General features: G+C 36.5%; 1 protein-coding gene across 1 annotated transcript in view; it reads right to left on the bottom strand.

The window, feature by feature from the left end:
- The window catches only part of CRYBG3 (crystallin beta-gamma domain containing 3), a 124313-nt gene that overhangs the window by 57069 nt on the left and 41587 nt on the right, over positions 1 to 25657 (bottom strand). Inside the window, exons 3-7 of the mRNA XM_025376029.1 lie at positions 23289 to 23719; positions 6634 to 12805; positions 4922 to 4966; positions 4568 to 4683; positions 3454 to 3601 (exon numbers count right to left, since the gene is read on the bottom strand). Of these exons, the coding sequence (XP_025231814.1) occupies positions 3454 to 3601; positions 4568 to 4683; positions 4922 to 4966; positions 6634 to 12805; positions 23289 to 23719 (6912 nt within the window). The remainder of the gene's footprint in view (positions 1 to 3453; positions 3602 to 4567; positions 4684 to 4921; positions 4967 to 6633; positions 12806 to 23288; positions 23720 to 25657) is intronic.

Raw genomic sequence — 25657 nt, 5'->3', positions numbered from 1 at the left:
AACAACAAGCAATTTAAGTTTATATGGCTTCCTTGTATACTTTTGTAGTCCTGCTACACTTTGCAAATAGATTAGTGAAATTTGCAAACGTAAACTATTATAGCAATTAGAATGAAGACAGTTTTATAGTTATAGTTAACAAAATCACAGTTAACAAACACAGTAAGAAAATCTATTTGTCTCTACCTTACATAAGATACCTCAGTTCTGGATCTAACAACAGATTTTACCATAAGAAAAATGTCATATCTTTAAAAAAAGACTTAAATACACAGTAAATATAGTAATTTGCAATATTAAATTATTCTAATTTTACAAACAAAAGCACTTGAATCAAGATTCACCATGTTACTACCTCCACCCCCAATTATTTTCCCTGGGGACAAAGACAACCCTTAGCTGGAATCTACATACTGATAACTCAGGGTGTCTGCTATACCTGTCAATCCTCAAGGCTCTTTTGTATGCTGTTAATAATAGAGTTCTAGTAACAATATTTCAAATATTTCCATATTAATGTCCCCCCAGGGATCTGAGTTACAGTAACAAAATACATAACTAACTGAGTCACACAAACAAATTTCCTCTGCATTGTGTTGTACAAACAATGTTTGTTTGGGTGATGTACTCTAAAGTGAAGACGTCATGAAAGAATTATCTTTAAAGGACATTAAAGTCTTGACTACAACGATGAAAACAACTAATATGAAGATGATTCAACAAGATAAAGTTGGCATAGAATAGGCAGAAGTGAATCCAGCATGGAAACAACCACCATGAAAGTGAAGCATCGATAGGCAGAATTTTGACAACGTTGGAAAAAGGAAGCAGTTTGATGCCTAATTATTACTTTGTAAAATATTTAAACAAGGCTTATGCCTCTTTCATTCAATGCTCAATAGTTTTATTTTCCTTCCTCACTAAAAGTTGTTAACCTGTTGGAGATACACGGGCACTAACACTGCAACTAAAAAAAGAAATGATTCCAAGAACAAACACTGGAGGAAAAAGTACAAGCCTGACTTACTCTTTCTTATAATATAGTCTAAACAAATGGTGGACGTGCAAATATCCATTCAAATATCTATGCTCACCAGATTAAACCTGTTTGATTTTATTGTTTGATTTCGGAGGGGTTGAGAAAGGTGGCTGTTTGCCATAAATTGTTTTTTTCCTACTAGGCCTTGGCATAGTGCCTGATTTCACAAAGAAAGCACAAAACCACAAGTTATATAAATCTTAAAAGAGTACAGTTACAAACTAACTAGTCATTTTTTTCAAGGAATTTCTAGTTGAGTTAATCGAGTGAGCACTCAGATGGTTATCTGCAGAACTGAACTGACTGCAGTTAAATCTTTCAATGAAAATGGACATTGCTCTCTCCACTTCAGCCATCTTAATCTCCTTGCATTACACTAGGCCACCAAAGCTCACCTCTGCATCTGACAAAAGTGGCTCTGCCAGGAACTCCCTCATATCTCCTAGACTGCTTAACTCCTGTTACTCCTTGCAACATTCCAAACAGGTGCCACCTCCTCCAGCTGACATGCCTCTTCCCCAAGGTGAGTTGTTTCTTCTGTGTGCCCAGAGGGCCCTGGAGAACACTTCTCCCATCATATAATCATGTGACTCAGCTGCTCTCCCCCAGTCTTTAAGCAACCTGAAGTAAGGAACCGTATCTCACTTGTATTTCTATTCCCTGTGCACACCACAGTATTGGCTCAAAAGCAGACACAAATATTTGTTAAATATAGGTTTACTTAGAGTTTGGCAGACAGTATTGATTCACATAAAATACATGCAGACACCCTTTATAACTTGAGTTTTTCTGCAGGCTGTATTTAATTTCTCTGAATGCTACAGACCACTATGAAGAGTTTAATAATAACAATCCAAGTCATCATGATGGTGTTCATCCCAATTTATACTTTTTATGTATACAAATGAAATCTCCATAACTTGAAAACTACATATATCCATGACTGTCACATAAGTAACTGTATTGTATCACATATTATGTTACTGTTGAAGGAAATCTTAAGAATACCTGTGAGGAGAATTCTGTCCTTATCTGAGATGTCCTTATCACTAATTAACCCCTCCTCTATACTACCACAGAACTTCATACAAAATATTTTATTATATTGGAAGACCCTTTTCATCTTAGTATTAATATTGTTTAAACAGAAAAATAAAAAACAATACCTTCCCTTCCTATTCCAATCCTCCCTTATTTCCCCTAACACACACACATGCATGCACACACATGTCTATAATAAGTAGAAGCAATCTACACTAGGAAAATGTATATCTGGAAATCAATAAGGAATCTCTAATATTCCTGAATAGTATACTCCTAATTAGGAACAGTGTATACTAATTAGGAGTATTCTATAATACTATGCTGCTATTGTTATTATTATTATTGTTATGAGACACAGTCCTGCTCTGTTGCCCAGACTGGAGTGCAGTGGCATGATCTCAGCTCACTGCAACCTCTGCCCTCCAGGTTCAAGTGATTCTCCTGCCTCAGCCTCCTGGGAAGCTGGGGTTACAGCTGCCCACCATCACACCTGGCTAATTTTTGTATTTTTAGTAGAGACAGGGTTTCACCATGTTGGCCAGTCTGGTCTCGAACTCCTGACCTCAAGTGATCTACCCACCTCAGCTTCCCAAAGTGCTGGGATTGCAGGTGTGAGCCACAGTGCCCAGCCAATACTATACTATTATATACCACTAGGAGTATTACAGTAGGAGCAGTAGTATACTATTATAGTAGTACACTAATATAGTAGTATACTACTATAGTAGTATACTATTACAGTATAGTATATAGTATACTATTACAATAGGAGTATACTATTCCTATTAGCATATTTTAATAGCAATAGTATAATCCTATTAAAAATATATAGTACATCATGTAATATTTTATATCTTTATTTATTATTGTTTTTTGAGACTGAGTCTCACTTTGTCGCCCAGGCTGGAGTGCAGTGGCACGATCTTGATTCACTGCAACCTCCATGTCCTGGGTTCAAGTGATTCTTGTGCCTCAGCCTCCAGAGTAGCTGGGATTACAGACTTGCACCACCACACTCGGCTAATTTTTGTATTTTTAGTAGAGACAGGATTTCACCATGTTGGCCAGGATGGTCTTGAACTCCCAATCTTAGGTGATCTGCCCGCCTCAGCCTCCCAAAGTGCTGAGATTACTGGCATGAGCCACCGCGCCCAGCCCATGTAACATTTTATAAACTAGATTACCTCTGGTTAATATTTTTAATTACATTCACTCTATTTGCATAAACTCAAAAGATTATCAATGATAATGAAGATTAGTAACAGCACAAAAATTAGCAATGATTTGTAGACATTGCCAGGTCATAGCACAGGTTTACTATATGACAAATAAAATCAAATAAAAAACAGGAGAAAAATCTACATTGTTACCTTTAACACACGTTTGATAGAACCCAATACAAAGTTTCTTTGTGGATGCCTTCTGTTCTGAAGAATCCAGTCACGATTTAACACCTTTTCCCCTTCTTCCAGCACACATTTCTGACCTCGGAAATGTGGTTTCTCATATAAAATCCAGCTAAATAAAGAGAAATGCAATGATGAGTTATATTTAATTTTCTAAGAGCTGAGGCGTATAAGTCACAGACCATTTTGTCTACTTAAATTTTTTAAGCTGGGATATCTTCCACTATTAACATATAACTCTATTTTTTTGAAACAATGCTATATGCTAATTTAAGTATAGGTGAATAGGAAAGAAAAAACAAAAGTGCATATACCTTGGGAATAGAAATACTTTCTGAACATAGTACCATAATAAATTTCTATGTCTATATTTAGGTATGTATGCTCTTTATAGATGTGGTCTATACAAAACTATACAGTTGCATTAAAAACAATAGTGCAACAATTCCAAATTATACTTCTAATTTTCTTGTTGCTGAGTAACACAGGACACAAGTCCCATTTTATTATATGAAGATGAGATTACACCATATGATTTAAGATGTGAATGCTTACCTGGGTAGCCTAAACACTGGACAGATAAATTTTGGCTCCAGCTTGTCCATGGCTCATGGTCCATAATAAACAGATGCGGTTGCCCCTCATTTTTAGACCATACAAAGATTCCTTCACTTCTGAGCAATTTATACGAACAACTTTAACTATGTGGCCTTCACATTCCTCAGCATCCCACAAATTCTGAACTCATTTTCAAAGCTATGCTTCATTCAACTGAAGCATTCACCCAAACTTGCCAAATCTATCCGCTAATAATGCAGTTACAGAATGGTACTGATTGTATAGATTAAGTCTTGCAACTTACTGGCTGAAGCACTAAAAACAGATTATATTTTATGCCATAGTAAATAAAGAGAACAATTAAGTTATAACACACTAACAATAATGTTTCAAAATATTCTGTCGAAAAGTAGAGGAAGGAAATTATGACTTTAATAAAAAATAGCAAAAAAAGCATTAACAGCAAGAAGACACATTTACTTTAAGAAAATATGCTATAAAATTTTAAGAGACTTCTTACCAGCCCCTTACAACTTTTATTAGAACTCCATTTGGAAAAGACCATGATGTAGCATCGGGAATATTACAGTAGACTTCTTGTTTATATTTACTTTCATGGAGATCATAGATAACCATCTGCAACACAGTAAATAGCAGTAAGTAGCTACAATAACTAATTTTTAGAATGTATTTTAAATTCTAAAATGTCCTAGAACATAGAAATAAACATCCTAAATACACAAAAGCAAATGTTACTTTAGATGTTAAATCCTTGAAATCATTTTCTAAGTCACGTATAAGTATATTAAATTCCTCAAGCCTGAAAGTTACCTAATCTTTAACCTTTATCTTAGTTTGAGAAAGTTATCCTTACCTTCCCAGGTCTTGGGTTATATCTCAGAGTTTCTTTGTCAACATTCTGAAATAATAAAAGTGGTAAAGTAAGCTTCAAGAAACATCGGTGAAAGATGCATAATTCATTTTCTTAGCAGTCATGTATCCAATTTATCACATATTTAGTTAGTGATCATTATGAGCGAGGTGCTTCTCTAGATAAAAGTGATATAAATACAAACATACAGGAAATTAACACGTTGTCTCTGCCCTCAAGAAGTACATAGCTTAGAATGGGTAAATAGATGATCATATTTGCATAGCTCTTCTAAGCCTAAGTTACATTCACAGGTAAAACACAAGGAAAACACTAGGTTGTGGAAATGGCACCAGCATGGAGGTAAGGGCACACAGAGATTCAGAGAGGCTTTTCTGAGGAAGTGGTATTGAGGGATCTTGAAAAACAACATTTCAGTGAATGGAAAATGTGGCAGGTTGTGACGGGATAGTGAATAAAGAAATTCTAGGAAGAGAACCATACTGGGGAAAAGTGCACTGGTAGGAAACACAGAGTGTGCACCCAGAGTGTGGGGAGACAAGGTTGGCAAAACAGAACTTGGGGACCTTATAATGCAGAGTTAAGAGGTGCCACTTGATTTGGTAGGCAGTGGAGAACCATGAAAGAAATATTTCTTCAAATCCCATCATATCTTTTAAAACGACTTTGCTTTGCAAGTTTTGGTTGGTCTTTGAGTATTACTATTTGCCATGAAGATTGTTTGAGGTAAAGATACAGGCCTTGGACATCCTCTATCTTTATCTTGAAAGTACCATGATATTGGAAATGCCAGAAAGGAAAGTCCCATATTTAATAAATATTCTACATTAAATATTTAAATTTTCTAAATCAAAGAAAAATGTAATTTAATTTAAAACATTTTCCAGCTATAATGTTTTCAGTTCTTTTTGTTTGATTTAGGTTGCTCACTGCCCTGCGTTGCATGAACAACAACATGAGTTGTTGTAGTGAGAGGCTGCTGTCAAATACTTAAAAATTTTACTTAACAAAAAGATTTTTCATTAGACTAATAAGCTAAATGCAAACTGACAATTTTCTCACATACAGTACCTTGAGAAATTTAGACTGTCACTTAATTTAGCTTGAAAAATATTAGCAAAATACTTCAAAATAACCTTGCTTCAGTATTATGCTTTTTAAATTCTGACCAAGCAATTGTTTCCTAAGTAGTCCAGCTAAAATACATGAGTTATGATATATTTCAACCAAAGAATAAATCTGGTATTTTTATGAAACAAACTTTATGTAACTTCTACAAACTCAAAACATTGATTTTCTTTTTTGTTTTGTTTTGTTTGTTTGAGATGGAGCCTCACTCTGTCGCCCAGGCTGGAGTGCATTGGTGCGATCTTGGCTCACTGCAACCTCTGCCTCCCGGGTTCAAACCATTCTCTGCCTCAGCCTCCCCAGTAGCTAGGATTACAGGCGCCCACCACCATGCCTGGCAATTTTTTTTTTATTTTTAGTAGAGACGAGGTTTCACCATCTTGGCCAGGCTGGTCTTGAACTCCTGACCTCGTGATCCACCTGCCTCGGCCTCCCAAAGTGCGGGGATTACAGGTGTGAGCCAGCATGCTTGGCCAAAACATTGATTTTTCTTAATAAGCCTTTAGATAATTTCATGACCCAAAGCTTTAATAATTATTATTAATATAATAAACAAAATAACTTACCTCTATAAATGGGCTCAATCTGCCTGGGTTGTCTTGAACACGGAAATACTTGGACACTGGTTCCTGAAGAATTCCACCAAATCTGGCTCCTTTTTCTGAGGAATGACTTTGGGAAGTCTGCAGATACTGATGATAAGCACTCTTTAAAGAAGAATGTAGTTTAGAAGTAAGGTCAGATTTCTGGAGAAATGAGGTCTTTTCTGGCCACAGACCAACTTGCAGATTGGAGGTAGTAGGTTCACTTGGCATCACATATGAATTCTTAGAAATTCCAATGCTTTCCTGGTCATCAGGGTAAAACGTGATAGAAGGATCTGGCAACTGGAAGGTAACATGCTCCCCGCTTCCAGCTCTCAGATCTTTATGCAATACTGCTGCCTCCTCCTCTTCTTCCTCCTCAGCTGCCTCTCTGTCATCTTCATCAAAATTCATCTTTAAACGCTCTGACACTGACTGGAGAAGGGATAAAACAGAAGAGGGCTGGTTTTCACTCTCTCTTGATTTCCTGGGGCCATGGTGACCAGGTGAAACCTCACTGGATAGAATGTCCTCCTGTGAGCTGTCATCCTCATAAATGGGAGACAATGCTAAAGGATAAATTTTGTACCTTTTGGCCTCCACTGATAAGAACATTTCTGAACTATCACTATCAAATGTCTCACCTAATTTAGTACCTTTTTCAAAGTGATGGACAAGGTCAGTTCTACTCTCAGACCTTTCACATGCCAGAACAGGCATGCTGTCAGGGGACGTATCAGGAAACAAGACAGACCGTGTTTGGCTTGCTTCCGCGGAAGCATACTTGTCCTCTTCTTGAAGGGGCTCTTCGTATAATATAGTAAAGGAAGAATTTTCTTGTTCATCTTGAGGAACAAAAGCTAAATTATATCCTTTTTTGCCACTATAATCTGTCTCTCTCCTCTTGTCATGTATTGCAGTAAGAGACATTCTTTTGTCTAGTCTTACTATGGTATCTCCAGGTTGAAAATCTGGCATTGCTGGGGCTGGGTAGCCCTCATAATCCTTACTTAATGTAGGGGATTCATAACCCCTGAAATGTGTAGCAAGTCTATTCTCATGTGCTATCAAGCCTTCCTTTATTTCAGTAGGTTCTTCCTTTGTTTCTCCAACACTCCCTTCAGCATACTCTTGTAGTGTTTTACTTTCAAATGCAGGAGGCATGGCCTCCACTTGTGTAATGGTCAATCCCAGTCCTGGTCCATGTATTTTCTCAATGTCTACCACTGTGGGTAACACTTCGTGTTTCCCAATATTCTCACCACAATCTTCTGGGGATATTTTTTCCATTTCTATCACAGAGGGTAAGGACACAGTTGCTCCAATAGTGTCTTTAACATCTCTCTTGCATGCTTTTTCTATTTCTAAGGGGGCAGGTGCTGCCTTGTGTGCTTCCTTCACTTTTAACACACACGGTACTATTTCAGTATTCTTAATGACCTCTTCAGCAGTCTTTTGGCAAGTAGCTTCCATTTTCAACATAGATCCCTCAGTGTTCCCAGTAAACCCTTCGGCATTTCTTTGGTAAGTATTTACTACCTCTAATGCAATGGGCATCACCTCAGTTTTGCCACTATCTCTTTCAGTATCCTTTGGGTAAGTATTTTCCATTTCTAACCTCACAGGCATCACTTCAGCCTTTGCAATATCCCCTTCAGCATCCTTTTGGTAAGCATTTTCCATTGCTAATGTAATGGGTATTCCTTTAGCCTTTTCACTAATCCCTTCACCATCTTTTCGGTAGATATTTTCCAATTCTGACAAGGGTATTGCCCCAGTCTTGCCAATATCCCCTTCAGCATGCGTTTGGTAAATATTTTCCATGTGAATTGTAACAGGTGCTATCTCAGTCTTTACAATATACCCTTCAGCATCCTTTTGGTGGACATTTTTCACTTCTGGCATAACAGGTATCACCTCAATTTTGCCAACATCCCCTTCGGTATCCTTCATCTTATAAGCTTTTTCCATTCCTAAAATGACAGGTGATCCCTCAGTTTTTTCAATACAGCTCTCAGCATCCATTTGGTATACTTCTCCCATTTTAAAAACATTAGCTTTTGGTTCAGTTTTCTTGACATTCATTTCAGCATCCATTTTATGTACTCTTCCCATTTCTAACATAGGAGGGACTGCCTCGTATTTCAGAATATTCAATTCAGCATCCTTTTTGTTTGTTTTCCCCGTTTCTAACATGGAAGGTATAAGCTCAATTTTCCCTATATTTATTTCATTATCCTTCTTGTGTACTTTCCCTACTTCTGACATTGCAAGAGGTGTGTTTTTACTGTGTCCTGGCAAGTTTTTTTCAGATATACATACAAGGCTATCAGACAAACTGCTTTTAGATGTACCAGGTGCATGGATGTCATCATTCACAAGTGGAGGCCATTTGAAATTTAATACAAGTGTTCTTCTATCCTCTGTCTCAGTTTTGTTATTATCCACATTCTCTATTTCCATTGTCTCATTACAGTCCTCATTGCAAAATAAATGTGTTTTTACCCTATCATCTGACCGTTTACGTGACATGTCTTCAGCCAGTAAAACCGTATCTGATTCCTGCAAATTTATACTATCAGACAGTCCAGATCCATTTCCAGAAAATGGGGATTTTTGGTAGAGAACAATTTCTCTTCCCTTAATTGACTCTGTGCCACTAGCTAAGTTACTTACAGAGAAGAATTTACTTAATACTTTATTTTCACTAATTTGTGTGCTTTGATTTACTGGCTGTTCTGATACCAAGAACTCTCTAACTACATCATGTGGCTTAACACTATCACTGTTCAGAATTTTTGAAGGATCTGCCTGAAGTTCAGAATCCCAAGTATCCTCAGTATCTTCAAAAGCATCATTTCTCAATTTTTCTTGGGCTACATAAATAATCTCACTGACTAATTCCCTAGCTTTATCTTCTAACAAACAAGATACATTCATACTATCAGGATCAACAAGAAGACTCTTCTCACCAACTGCTGGTGAATCACAGGGCTTCTCTTCGACTTCTGACATGTTTTCCATGCCCTGCTCTTCCAAACCCTCTGTCTGTTGGATCTCTGTTAGTGTCACTTCTAATGGGTTTTTCTCAGAGACGTCTTCTTTCAGGGTACCCTGATTCATTATGCCTTCTATGGCTATGTGCTCCTGGCAGGTACTCACTGTGTGTTTGAATTTTAGTTCTTCCCTGACAGAATTAAAAATCTCACCAATCAATGTGTCGGCCTTTTTGAGTAAACTACTTTCGAGGTCCAAAAGTTGGTCACGTGCTCTTCCCCTGGCTTCTATGTGCTCAGCAGAGGCTTCAGAACACTGTTGGCCTGAGCTGTTAACTGACACTGCAGGCCCAGCAACTGCTCCAGTCTCTGCTTCCACGGGATTGTCAAATCGGGCAGTGGTTGGGAAATCAGTGGATATCTTCCCAAAATGTTCCTGAAATGGGGTTACTTCTTTCCCAATTGAGATAGACGTTTCAAATTCCAAATAAGAGGTGTTAGGGTACAACGGGTCAGTTACAGAGGTACCTTCATGTGTGAGATCTTTGGTAACTTGTATAGAATCCAAATGATTTTGGGGCTTATGTGAATTTATTATCACGTTAACTTCTTCAGGGTAACTAGAGGAAGATGACACACTATCAATACCACCATTTAAAAAATGGATGTTCTCTTTCTTTCTGTAAGATGAGGATTTCTTTTCTGATCTCAGCACAGAAGGTACATTAAGGAAGCTTGAGTCCTCAGATGCAGAAACATTTTTTCCCAAACTGGAATCAGAATCCAGAAAAGGTGAATTTACTTTTGAGCTGCCAGTTTCTTGGAATTTATGGAAAATATTAGCTAAACTGAGTTCTGCCATTTCTGAGTGACCAGAAATCTTTTTAGTCCCACAAATATCCAAAGATTGATGAATCATGTAAGTGTTAGCTTCACAATTCTGTGCCATTTGCCTACTGACTTTCTCATCACGAATAGGTGGTAAAATCCCAGATATAATACTTTTAAGAAGAGCAGGAGGAGAGCCTAAGGCATCTACCTCTGTTTCTGGTATATCTTCATATTTGGAGGTAGCAGGAGAAAGCTCAGCTTGGCAATTCTCTTTTAGGCCAGCGTCTGAACATTTCTCTCCAATCTCATTATGATTAATTGATTGAAAACTTTTGTCCTGTTCAACTTCTAGAAATGTTAATTCTGATAAAATAGGCTTTTCTGGAACATGGGTAATTTTCAATGGAAAAGAAGACATTTTATCCTGAGAAATGTCTCTGGGCTCCGCTTGTGAAAAAGATACCTTGGACAAGGATATAGTTTTTCCTCTTCCAGAATGTGACTCCACAGGAACATTGTTCTGACCATCAATTTCAGCTTTTGATACAATGTTAGCAGTTTTGGCTTCCAAGGAAAGAGAATCAGACTTCTCTATTATGCTCATATTTGCTTTAGTGTTTGAAGACATTCCTCTATTAGGGTCTTGAGATAAAATGGAACTGCAATCCTTAGAGAGGTTTCCAGAGTCAAAGCTCAATAGCTCCATCCCAGTTAAGTGAGGGCCACTGGCTTCAGAACCTGGAAGAACCTGGCATTTTTCACTATTAGAAAGAATTTCCTCGGATTCAAAAATTGCAGATGTATATTCAAGGCAAAAGGAAAGAGGAGGGCTCTTTCCGCCTGCAGCCTCAACATGGTTTTTCACATTTTCTTCTTTACACTTACTAGGCTGACAGGAAATACCAACAGTGTTGACCTTCCCAGTTTCAATGGGCACAGGAGAACCCTCATTCGTTAAATCAGGAATATCCAACTTGCTCAGCATCCCAACTCCAGAAACAAAGGTAGGAGGTGAAATATTGAAATTTAGTTTTTTACAGTCAAGGCTAAGACATGTTTTAGCATCAGGTGATACTTTAGTTTGCTGAGGACTCTCAGAGTCAAGAGGAGTTTCTGAAATGTGACTTCTATTAAGTTCAAATTTCAACTCAGGTGCATTTTTATTTACTAAGCATGCTACAACTGCTGATTCACTGACGTAATTTAAGGAGGTCAGGTCTTTTCTATTCATTCTAATATGAGGAATTTTATCATGGGACCTAAAATCAAGCTTTTTGGCTTTGGTTTCAAAGTATTGGTCAGTATCTTTGGGTGATGACTCAATTTTATCTTCTGGAGCTTTTACATGACTTGAAGCTATGGATGCACTAGCTGAGGCACTTTCTGTTTCTTGCCTGATTTCTCTAACAACCACATTTTTCTGTGAGTCTTGGGCAGACAATCTCTTTCCTTCATTTACAAGTTCTGTGTTTGTCACAGCATGTCTCTGAAGAGCAACGACACTGGTGTGAGTGGCAGCTTGCTTTGATGAGTTATCTATGGTTTGCTTGTCAGAACACTCACTCTCTGGCAACTGCAGATCTTCATGCCTAATTGATTTATTTGGACTTGGCAAATTTGTACTTTCCTGTTCAGTAGTGTCACTCCCATCAGATTTGGTACAAGAGAAATTAGAAATAGCAGGGCCCTGAGGCTCAACAAGCTCCTCTCTTTGCACCAATGTCCCATTACTCATCACAGTGTTTTCTTTTATTGTATTTTCTGTTGTAGTTACTCTCTGAAAATCTGGGCTGCAAGGGACATTGCTACTGCTACTTCCTGTGAACAATGCTGAACATACCAAATTTCTGTTAGTCTGAGAAACTGGTTCACAACTTAAATGGTGCTGTGAGTCAGATTCTCCATCATAGCTGGAGTTTGTCACAGAAGAAGGGGATGACCTATTTCTCTCAATACCCCCCCAAGCATTTTTATTTAAAAAATTATTGGAAAAGGCAATATTCTGCAGTTCTGGGTTATTTGTCAAAGAACTTTCTGTGTTGAGACTTGTTTTGCTACAATCAGAGTCTTCTAATGGGCCTTCAAGTAGATTTCCTTTCATAGATGAGTCTGTACTAGCTGATAACAACAGTGGCAGTATCCTAGCCTCAATCTCACTTCCAGGGTCAATGTGTCTATTTATACTAGAGTCAGAACTTTCATTTTCTGTGTCCAAGGTATTCACAGTTGCCAAGCCCGTCTGTTGCTTTAAATATTTCCTAATGTGACTTGGGCCTCGATATGTTGCATATGTTACTGAAGGCTCCTCTGGTTTACCATCGATTTGTCTGTAAAAAGAAAGTATGAGAGTATCAGGAAATACAACTAATAATACTTACTACTAATCCCAGCAACTGTGGTAAAAGTACATCTTTTAAACACCACTTCCCTTAATATGTACCAATTTGGGGAGTAAATCATAGAATGCTTTAAATTTATCTTTATTAAAAATAATAAAAATTTAACAAGCAGCACCTGAATGTCAATGCAGCATGAAGAATGTTTGAGTTCCTTAGAATTACTCCTTCTTACCTGATTACATACATACCTCTGACTGTGGTTAACAGAATATGAGTTCAAGCCTTGGGTCCTAGTTCTAATCTCAAAGGAGTGTCTGACTTCTAAGTAACCAGATTGACTTTGGGCCTCATATTACTACAAGTTTAGGGATACATCACTGATTTCTCCACCACATTAAAGCATCATAATGACCTTCTATTCCTTTACTCTTAGATGTGAATTTGAACAGCAACATTTAGCACATAAGTTGGAAACATTTTAAAGGAAAACAGATGAGAAGATATCTAGCCCACAGTAAGCACTCAGTATGTATTTGTTGATTCAATAAATGACAAAACTGCATCAAAATTCTCACTATACAATTAGTATAGTGAGTATTAAACTGCTTGGGCAAATGCCGAAATCAAAAAAGATGTCTAGAGGAAGTATAGAAAACTAACCCCAGTATAAAGATCCTGATGCTCTCAGCACCCAATTTCCTTTGGAGAATCTACCCCCACGAGTTCTCACATCATGCCATACTATCTTGCAGCCAATTACATGCATCATTCTCTGTCCTTTAATGCCAGCATCAGAAGGAAACTCTAATGCCCTCTAAGACTCAGCACACAAAAAATTTCCATGCAAACCTATCCCTCTACTACTAAGATGGACAGTTAGTCTTTGATCTCCGGGTGCACAGAGCACAGCGTTTGTCACATTAAATCATAAAGATCTATGCACTTATTTATCTTCCCCACTAGCCTGGTGGCTATTTGAGGGAAGGTACTGTGTCCTAATCATCTTTCTGTTTTTAAGTGCCCCACACAAGATTTGGCAAATTGTATATGCTTAATACCTTCTCATGAATTAATGAATAAGTAAAGCAATGATACTTAGTGCTAAGTAATCTATTTCAAACTAATGTCTTCATTTTTATATGTGATAATTAAAATGTTTTAAATTTTGAACTCTAATTACCTTTCAATTTCCTGACTATAAAAAATAGCATGCACTCATATGTTCATATGTTCATATGAGCACTATCCACAATAGCAAAAACATGAAATCAACCTAGGTGTCCATCAATGGTAGACTGGATAAAGAAAATGTGGTACATATATGCCATTGAATACTATGCAGACAGAAAAAAGAAGAAAATTTTGTCCTTTGCAACAACATGAATGCAGGTGGATGCCATGATCCTAGGTAAATTAACACAGGAAAACCAAATACTACATGTTCTCACATATAAGTGGAAGGTAAACATTCAGTACACATGGATCCAAAGAAGGGAACAATAAACACTGGGGCCTACTTGAGTGGGGAGGATGGGAAGAGGGTGAGGACTAAAATACTGCCTGTCAGGTACTATGTCCATTACCTGGGTGATGAAATAATCTGTACACCAAACCCTCACAACACGCAATTTATCCATGTAATAAACCTGCATATGCACCCGACTAAAATAAAAGTTGAAATTATTTTTTAAAAAACAGTATGGCAGAAAAATCGGATGTGTGTTCTACTTGATTATTTTCTGATTAGACATATGATTAACCAAACCATTACTATGAAATAAACATGAACAATTTAGAAATTCAGTTATCAGTATTCCAATACCTAAAAAATACATTTTATTGTCAACTTGAAAGCAGTTACATTAAGAGTTCTAGATTTGTCTAATTGATAAAAGAGAAATTATATCTCTTTTGACATGTAAAAACTTCACCAACTGTGTCTCTTAAATACTTCTTAAATTTTAGCTGAAATAATTCATTTCAACCTATATATTTCCTGGCCCCTTAAAATACTAATGCACCAGCACTGTAAAAAATTATGTTAGTTATATTCATTTATTTTTACTGTCCATTATAAAGCACTAAAGGAGATGCAAAAAGAAAAGCTTTGTGTTCCAAAAATGGTTGTAGTTGCTGCATGAGTTTCAGGCTAGATCAAGGACTGTTACGAAAAAAACTTGGATAGGATACCACTATTTGACATTTGGGTCTTTCCTCATTGGTATTTTTTAAAAATCTAATCCTTATGAAGACAGAGCCCAACGTATTGTTTTTATTAATTTCTCTATGTAAGCCTCTTGCACAGAGCCAACTATGACATAAATATCTAATAAAATGTGATGGCAACTTCTATGTGTAAGAAAACTAAGTACAACATTCTGTTGTTACATATGAATCTTCCTATTGTTATATGCAATATGGAAAAAAAGTTTTGTACCAAACATTTTCTGTTTCATAAAGTAGAGATACTTCATACCAATTTTAATAATGTATCATGTTTTATTCAAAGTAAGCTATATGATAATAGGATTAAACATTTAATTTGTAACTACCAACAAAACCCCAAAAGTTGAATGAATGAATGAATGAATGAATGGTGAATATAAAAATAAAACAATGAAAGAAAAAAGTTGGATAAGGCAACCAGTTCGTGAAAATATGCAAGAAGAAAAAAAATAGGTAAATTAATGCTATTGGTAAAATACCATATCAAAATATGTAAGTTATTCAGAAAATACAAAATCCTTTCAGAACAACATATGAAGGTACAGAGTCTAAATAAATGACAGGTTTTTTTCTTTCAAAGTTTTAACATTTCATACCTAAAACCTCCTGTAAACAGACTGCAATGTTTCTTTTTGCAAAAGATCACAAAAATAATTCTGAAGAAATCAATACCAATAAATGTTTATGGTCAGTGGAAATAAGAGATGAGGAACAGAAATTTATTCTAGTGTAGTAAATTTAGGTCCTCTTGCTACCAACTCTCTCTTAATCAAACCTCAAAGCATTTTATCCTGCATCAATGCAACTTTTGATCCAAAAAGACTTCTCATAAAAAACAGAAAAAGTCCATTACATTTCAACTCACTATAGTGATACCTTTTGGTATTGGGGTCCTTTGCAGGATAGGTGGTGGGAATCATTGTTTTATATTTTTTAGGGCTTTCTGAGTACTTTCAACAAAGTTGATTAAGTTAATTTATATTAAGTTACATGCACTGGTTTAAATTTCTAACTAATATGCTGCACTGGAAGTGGAAATATTATATACTTGTAATTAAAACATACATTCTTTAGACTAAACAATTATATTATATTTAAAGAATAGGAAATCAAAGTTACAAGTTCAGCTTCATATGTTATAGTCAGTCCCTTCAGGTACTAATGAGCTACACTCCCTCTATCTTTTTTTAAACTCTCCCTTTTTAAAAGGTTAAGTCAAGCCAACATTATGTTTTAGATCATTCTTTCATGGAGTATAGTTGAGTTCATACAATTAAATAATCTTAGGAACATAAAGTTGTTATTTAATTTTTAATTTTTCCCTAGTAAATATAAATGCCAAAAAGCATATAGCTAAAAATAAGCTGAAGATGGAAAATTAAAAATTAAAAAACTTTTTTTTCCACATTGTATTTAACAATAGGAGGATTCATATGTAAGAACAGAATTTCGTACTTAGTTTTCTCTCACACGGAAGTTACCATCGCATTTTTATTCTATATTTATATCATTTGTATTTTCACAAGCTACACAGAGAAAAGGGAGTATTAACTTCACGCATTTTGTAATTGTACATAGGATCTACAGCTTATGCTACACACCAAAGGTACATAATCCAAAGAACAGCGAGAAAAAAAGTAAAATATCTAAAAATTTCGAGTATTTAAGGAAGCAGGCATACGTATTGAAAATCTGAAAAGGTTTTACAGATTTTAGCCCAATACATAATTACTCATTATATGAAGGTTTATTAAGCCTCTAGGTAATACATACAGCTATGCTCTATTCTAGATAAATTTGATACACTTGATAATACAAAGGTTAACTAAAGACATGTATCATTCTTCAAAGAAAATTCTATAATAGCAGCCTGAACATAATAACTAGACTTATAGCAAAAGTACTTAATTCACATTTAGGAAAATATGGCAAATTATTATTATTATTATTATTATTTTCTGAGATGGAGTCTCGCTCTATCACCCAGGCTAGAGTGCAGTGGTATGATCTTGGCTCTCTGCAACTTTAGCCTCCCGGGTTCAAGTGATTCTCCCGCCTCAGCCTCCTGCATAGCTGTGATTACAGGCACGCACCACCACACTCGGCTAATTTTTTATGTTTTCGGTAGAGAAAGATGGGGTTTCACCGTGTTGGCCAGATTGGTCTCGAACTCCTGACCTCAAGTGATCTGCCTGCCTCAGCCGCCCCCAAGTGCTGGGATTACAGGCATTTAGCCACTGTGCCCGGCTAAGCTACTTTTTTTTTTTTTTTAGCAGTAAGATTTATTTCCTTTCAAATTACAAAGAATATCTTCTCTCATAATAGAAAAGGCTTTTTAACTTCTCTATGGAAAGCAAAGCAAAAAAAAAAAAAAAATCACAGGAGCTTTCACAGAAGAGTTTAGCATTATGCATATGTACCTGTGAAAAATAGAGTTAGAACTGAAAAAAAAAATTAACCCAACAATAAAGTAGCTTCCTATGTAAACTACCCTAGAAACGTGAGTTAATATACAGAAAACAATCTAAAAATGTTGCCACACAGGTTTTCATAAAGGTTTTATGGATATTAAAAACAAAATTTGTAGAGTCAGTTATAATTTAAAAACAATGACAAAACTATTAAGTGAAGATCAAATCACTTACATTGCCTTTTGGTGAGGATTTTTTTTTAAACTCACTTTACATAGTAAATACAGGCTGAACATTCCTAATCTGAAAATCTGAAATCCAAAATGCTCCAAAATCCAAAAGTTTTTGAGCACCAACATGATATCACAAGTGGAAAATTTATCATTTTTTCTTCTTTCCAACTTTTATTTTAGGTTCAAGAAGTACATATGCGTGTTTGTCAAATGAATGAGTTGCATGTGACAGGGGTTTCATGTGCAGATACTTTTGTCACCCAGCTAATCAGCGTTAATACCCAGTGGGTAGTTTTTCAATCCTCATCCTCCTCCCACCCTCAAATAGGCCCTGGTGTCTGTTGCTCCCTTGTGTCCACATGTATTCAATGTCTAGCTCCCACTTAGAAGTAAGAACATGCAGTATTTGTTTTTTCTGTTCTTGCATTTTATGTGGGAGTTTGCAATTTTTTGAGTTTGAAAAATCAGACCTTGGCAATAAGCTTGAGCAGCAGGATGTAAAGAACTCCCACATTAGCGTTCCATTAGAGGAACGCTAAGCATAAAAGGGTTAATTCGATTATGACAATGGTCTCTTAGTCCATCCATGTTGCTACAGAGGACATGGTTTCATTCTTTTTAATTGCTGTGTAGTATTCCCTGCTGTTTTTGCGCCACATTTTCTTTATCCAGTCCCCCACTGATGGGCATCTAGGTTGATTCCATGTCTTAGCTATTGTGAATATTGCTGCAATGAACAGACACATGCATGTGTATTCATGGTAGAATGATTTATATTTCTTTGGTTATATACCCAGTAATGGGATTGCTGGGGCAAATGGTAATTCTGTTTTCAGTTCTTTGAGGAGTGACCACACTTCTTTCCACAATGACTGAACTAATTTACACTCCCACCAGCAGGGTACAAGGGTTCCCTTTTCTCCACAACCTCACCAGCCTGTTGTTTTTTGATGTTTTGGTAATAGTCATTCTAACTGGTGAGAGATGGTATGTTACTGTGGTTTTGATTTGCATTTCTCTAATGATTAGTGATATTGAGCATTTTTTCTTAAGCTTGTTGGCCAGGTGTATGTCTTCTTTTGAGAAGTGTCTGTTTATGTCCTTTGGATAACTGGCTAGCCATATGCAGAAGATTGAAACTGGACCCCTACCTTTCACCATATACAAAAATCAACTTGAGATGGACTAAAAACTTAAATATAAAACCTAAAACTATAAAAACCCTAGAATAAAACCTAGAAAATACCATTCTGGACACTGGCCTTGGCAAAGACTTCATGACAGACTCCAAAAGCAATTGTAACAACAAAAAAATCGACAAGTGGTACCTAATTAAAGAGTTTCAGCACAGCAAAAGAAACTAACAACAGATTAAAGAGTTTCAGCACAGCAAAAGAAACTAACAACAGAGTAAACAGACAACCTACAGAATGGGAGAAAATATCTGCAAAATATGCATCTGACAAAGGTCTCATATCTACAATCTATAACTCAAACAAATCAACAAGCACCTTTGCTTTCTGGGTGCAAACTTTCAGGAGCAAACTTTGCTTCATGCCCCTAAATCACGTGTATGAGATGCAAATGAAACATAAATGAATTTTGTGTTTAGGCGTAGGTCCCATCCCCAAGATTTCTCATTATGCCTATGCAAATACCCGCCCCCCAAAAAATCTAAAATCTGAAAAAATATTGAAAATCTAAAACACTTCTGGTCCCAAGCATTTTAGATAAGGGATACTTAACTTGTAATAACTTGTCTAAATTCTGAAAGCTGTATTAATGGTAATTAGGAAAATTATATTTGATAGCATAGTAATGAGCATCTGTTATGCAGTATAGGATGTTTTATTACCTTGTTTAAGCTATTAACCCTTTTTAATAAGCCTTGATTTATTTTTTTAAAGTAGGAGCATTCGTCCATGAAAACGGCAATGAAAAAATTTAAGTAAATTCATTCCCGCTAATATCAAAAAATTGAAATGTTTGTATGTGACACTGAAATCTCCTAGTAATTTCAAAAGCATAAGCTCTTTTATTAATTGATATGTAATAATTGTACATACTTATGACGTACAGACTGATATTTTGATACAGGTATACACTGTGTAATGATCAATTCAGAGAAATCAGCATATCCATCACAAGCATTTATCATTTGTGTTGTGAACATTTAGTCCTTTCTGCTAGCTGTTTGATAATATATGATCGATTATTGTTAACTATAGTCATCCTACAGTACTACAGAACATTAGAACTTATTCCTCCTATGTAGATCTAGCTGTAATTTTATATCCATTAATCATCCTCTCCCTATAAGCTCTTTAAATAACGTTTTATATTTGAGATATGATCATGAATAAAAAACTTAAATATATCATTGCTTTTAATAATTCATATCACAGAGCCAAAACAACTTTAAAATAAAATACAGATTCTCAAAATTATCATTAATAGTAAAGGATTCTCTACATATATTGACCGGGCACATTGGCTCACACCTGTAATCCTAGCACTTTGGGAGGCTGAGGCGGGTGGATCACGAGGTCAGGAGATCGAGGCCACCCTGGCTAGCATGGTGAAACTCCGTCTCTACCGAAAATACAAAAAATTAGCCAGGTGTGGTGGCGGGCGCCTGTGGTCCCAGCTGCTCAGGAGGCTGAGGCAGGAGAATGGCATGAGAACCTCAGCCTCCTGGGTTCAAGTGATTTTCCTGCCTCAGCCTCCCAAGTAGTTGAGATCACAGACATGCACCACCACACCAGGCAAATTTTTTATTTTTAGTAGAGACAGGGTTTCTCCATGTTGGTCAGGCTGGTCTCGAACTCTCGACCTCAGGTGATCTGCCTGCCTCAACCCCCCAAGTGCTGAGATTAAAGGCATGAGTCACCACGCCTGGCCTAAATTATAATTCTTAAGTATATTGACAGATGTCAGGAGGAAGTTGTTGAAACTGTGAGATTTTCAAAGCTAGGCCTGAAGGAAGCTGGCATCTCAGTCAAACTGGCAGTCAGGTGGTTTTCCCTTTCCTCCTAAATCAAGAACCACCATTCTTTGTTGAGGAGACTTTGGAGAACTGCCTTAAGCAATTATTCTATTAACAAGGAATTAGTCTACTAACAAGTTATTATTTGGTAAAAATAAGAGGAAAAGTATCTTCTCTCTTTTTAATCGACTAGTACCAAAGAAAAAAAATCTGACCTAACTAATCAAAGGAGAAAAAGTACAAACTTCCCATTCTACCCAATTCCTATAACAACCTCCAAATTATCACCATTTTAAGTTACTTTAAAATGCTAGATGTCAAATGTGAGCAAGCAAAACAATCATCTAAAGAGGCAGTTAGAATATTGCTGGGCCCCACTCCTGCAGAGATTCTGCTTCAGTGGATCTGATCAGATAATGTGCATTTCTAATGAGGTCCCAGGTGATTCTGCTGCTGCTGCTCCAAGGACCAGACTTTGAATAGTACTGCGTTAGACAATCGTATTCACATATTATGGATGCAGCACAATTGAGCCACTTTTCTGCTGTTGGATACTGGTTTCCAAATATACGTTCCTATAATGTTAGAATGAACACCTTTATACATTATCAGAAATAACTTACAAACTTAAGGTTCCTGATATATATTGCCAATTGAATTTCTAAAAAATGCTACCAATTTGTACTCCACTCCTAGCAGGGTATATGAGTGCCAGCCTTATCAACTCTGACTCACTCAGGACATTATCATTTATTATTATTGTTATCAATTTAATGGGGAAAAATTCTCATTTTAGTTTGCATTTCCTTGATTTTTTTTTTTTTTTTTTTTTTTGAGACAGAGTTTCGCTCTGTCCCCCAGGCTGGAGTGCAGTGGCCGGATCTCAGCTCACTGCAAGCTCCACCTCCCGGGTTTACGCCATTCTCCTGCCTCAGCCTCCCGAGTAGCTGGGACTACAGGCGCCCACCACCTCGCCCGGCTAGTTTTTTGTATTTTGTAGTAGAGACGGGGTTTCACCATGTTAGCCAGGATGGTCTCGATCTCCTGACCTTGTGATCCGCCCATCTCAGCCTCCCAAAGTGCTGGGATTACAGCTTGTAATTACCTACAGGTAATCCCAGGTATTACCGCACCTGGCCTGCATTTCCTTGATTGTTAGTGAAAATAAACTTTTTTCACTTATTAACAGATTAGACTTCTTTTATTTGAAAGATTTGTTTATATTGTTTGCCTTTTCTGTTGGTTAGTTGGTGTCTAAATTGCTTATCAGTTAAAGCATTCTCTGTCATTTTTTTGTGTATAATTTTCTCATTTTCCATTTAAATTTATTCTTGCTTATGTTACTTGACATAAAAGAGTTTGAAAATTGGGAATAAGTTTTAATCTACTGATCTTATTGATACCTTCCATTGCTATTATGCTTAGAAAGTCATTTCTTACCAAAATAAAAATGTACAAATGCTGCTTTTAACATTTTTATTTTTTTTAATATTTGTTACTCTATCTTCATTTACTTTAATACAAAGATGAGGAACACATAATGACATCACATTCTAGTGTTCAAGTTACATATAAGAGAGTCTATTTCTAGGCTGTCTACTCTGTTCGATTTAAATGTCTAGCAAATATTACATCAGTATGACACTGTTTCAAATACCACAGCTGTATCAATACATTTTAATATCAGGTGGAACAAGCCCCACAACATTATTCTTCATGGACAAACTCTAATCTATTTTCACAGAGCTGTAAGATAGGTCTGTGCCTGTATCAGAAGTTTACTATGAGGAATTAACTGAAAGCACCTACATAAAGACACCTGGAAACTATAAAGAACTTCCTGGAAACTAAAAAGAACTGCATAACTATAAGGTAATGCTTATATCTGACTATAATATTATTGATGGCTTCTTCAATAATAAATTCTCGAGCAGAGGTAAAAGTAAAATCAATAAAACAAAACCTTACTAGTTACAAATGAATACTTTTATGTCACACAAAATATCGAATGGACTCAACAATGTGATAAACATTCCTTAATTACAAAATATTCCTTCTACCTCATTTGAGAGTAAAAGGAAAAACAAGTTGGTATGTGTTTGCTAATCAAACAATGAAGAAAGTGGTGGTAAAATGTTCCTTCAATTCAAGCAATATTTTCATTTCTTGGAGCTCTGTAAAGGTTCATAAAGCTAGTTTCATGAATAGAGCCCATTTAAATTGCTTTTCTTAACTGCTTTAATTAAATTTTACAGAATAAAGATATTGACAGAATAAGAATACAAACCTGAGGACCATTTTCCCTCAAAATGCACATATTGAATACGTTGCCTGTCCTGACACAGGAGGAATTCATGCAACAGAAAACATTACCATGCAGGGAAAAAATAAATCTTTTACTAAGACAAATTTAGCAGGCCCTGGATTACCTGTATGGTTCTCTGTACCATGATTAATTACTTGTATGGTACAGAGAATCATAAAGTTTTAGACCCAGTAGTAGGGACACTACAGAATATCTCTTCCAATCCCACCAATTACTAGGATTAAAACTAAAGCTGAAAAGCTAGATCCAAAAAGCTCAATTTTTTGGTTCGATTAAATTTTAAACTTACTTTAGCAAATTAGTGGCTTCTTGTTCACTGTCTTGTGTTGTATCCAAAGAAAAAGCATCTGAGAGTTCGGATGAGTTGGAGTCCTGTTCTTCTGTTGGATGTGTCTGGGTTCTTAGGGAGCCACTGAAAATCTCTCTCTCCCTTTTGATCCCTTCTTCATGATGGTCACTGGGATTCTGTAAATCTTTCTCAGCTTTATCATGGTCATCTCTGAAAGAAGACTGCTTAGCTTCACCTAGAGATGATTTTCCCGAGATATTGAATAAGTTACCAAGAAACTGAAAAAAGCTTTCTTTTGGCTGTCTGTCACTTTCTCCTATTTTGGTATCTGCAGTGGAACTGGAAACATCATATGCCTTTTTGGGATCTTCCTGCACCGGAGGAGTGACTGACTTCTCAGCATGGTTCCTTTTGTCCTCACTTTGGCGAATCTTTGAAAACAAAATAGACAATAATAAGCATCATTATTTAAATAATAAAACAGACTGATAAGCTATTACAAAACAGACTCTGTGTAGACACCAGGGATACATTTGTGAATAAGACTAATGGCTTCTGTTCCTTTGGGCAGTTCACAATCTACGGAAGGGCACGGTAAGCACGACCTTTAAAAAGCTACATGGTAAATGTCATGAGGGGAGAAGTACCGCACACATGGGAACCCAGAACAGGAGTAACGAGTCCAGACTTGGTGGAAGTGAGAACACACAAGGTAACTTGGGGGATGCTTCCTAGAGGAAGTGCACTCTTTGAAGGGGACAGAAAAAGTGACTATGTGATACTTATGCATCTGTGTGTGTGTTTAGTGGGGTATCAGCTCCTAAGGGAGTTTAATATGACTGGAGGTTAGGGTACAAAAATGACATGAGAGGTAAATATGGAGAGAGAAGAGACCACAGTAAACATGTGTATTTAAATTTAGCCTTTATTATGACAGAGCTAAGGGAGAGTATTCAAATTACTGGTACTTGAGATAATAACACCTCAACAGACCTCATCATTTCAGCATTGTGTTAACCTATAAAGCTGGCACAATATGTAACATTATTCAAGAACATGAGGAAAAGACAGTAACATGGTACTTCAGAGAAAGAGCCCACTTGTGACCCCTTCCTGGTAAAACAGGAAGTCCTGATACATAATGTTAATGCAAACCATGGATAGCATCAGGCACTCTTGAAGACAAACACTTGCAGAAGTCCATTTTGCCTGCTCGTAATTAAGTTACTGGTAAAGCAAACTCAATTAATGCATACTGTGTGAGGCAAAACTGAGCTGCTACATCAAAGAGCATGTTGGCATTCCACTTCGTGCTATTTCCAGATTCTAAAAAGCTTTAGGCCCATGAGCCAACTCACTCTGCCTTCCAAACATGCTCACTCATATAACTGTAAAAAGAATGCCCATCCTACAGTCTCTGTCACCTGTTATGTTCGCTAGCCCTTATAAAAGGAAAGGTTGAGTCTGAGTCAGAAAACAATCAGGACACCAAGTCAAAACCACCTTAGGGCATTTTAGGTTCACGTGACAATGTTTTATAAAAACACGAGCTTCAAGAAGGCAAGAACATAATTATAATGCCATTTTTTCACCTCATTCCATGTTTTGATCTAAGTTCAAATTAATATAAAGGAGGATTTCACTAACCACTAAAAAAGATATAGCATATGAAAGGTTGAGAAAATGTTAAAACCTATTAACTCAGCAAACTGATTGCAAGCAAACAATATTTTTAAGTTTGTTCCCATAGGTGTCAAAGGGGATTTCTGAGTGCACATGGCATTTTTTGATGTGTTAAGATTTAATACATCTTGTGAGCCTCTACATTTAGAATGCCACCAGCCTTCTAGAGACACTACATGTCTCACCTTTCACCAGTTTCAACTACAATTTGATTCCACTTGTCTCCACCTCACCCGTCCAACCTTCTGCTCATTCTGAGAGCTGACACTATAAGTCACCTGTGCCCTCTCCTCATATAAACAGGATAAATGATCTCTCAGTCTGGCAGTAGAAGATATGCAGTCAACATTTTGAAACTGGTCATTTATATGAAGGATATACATTTTTTGTTAACAATTGGGTTTATTGTAATTTTTAGCCACAATATTTCTCCCCAGCTCAAAAAGAGCACTGGAACGTGAAAAGAACAGTGACTAAAGCGGCTGCTCTTCCTATGTAGCCACTTGAAGAAAGCAAACTACAGGCGGTTCATTAAAATATCATAAACATCCTTAAAATGCTTCAGAAATTTGCAAAAGAGTCTTATATAATCTGGGCAGTGATTTAAAAGAAGAAAAATGAACAAGATTACCACTTTTAACATCATTAAAATCTCAAAAAAGTAATTTTTGTCAAAAATGTATTTA

Source organism: Theropithecus gelada, chromosome 2 (genome assembly GCF_003255815.1).
Source record: "Theropithecus gelada isolate Dixy chromosome 2, Tgel_1.0, whole genome shotgun sequence".
Lineage (NCBI taxonomy): Eukaryota > Metazoa > Chordata > Mammalia > Primates > Cercopithecidae > Theropithecus > Theropithecus gelada.
The sequence above is the reverse complement of the archived record's forward strand: the minus strand, read 5'-3'. Positions and strand labels throughout refer to the sequence as shown.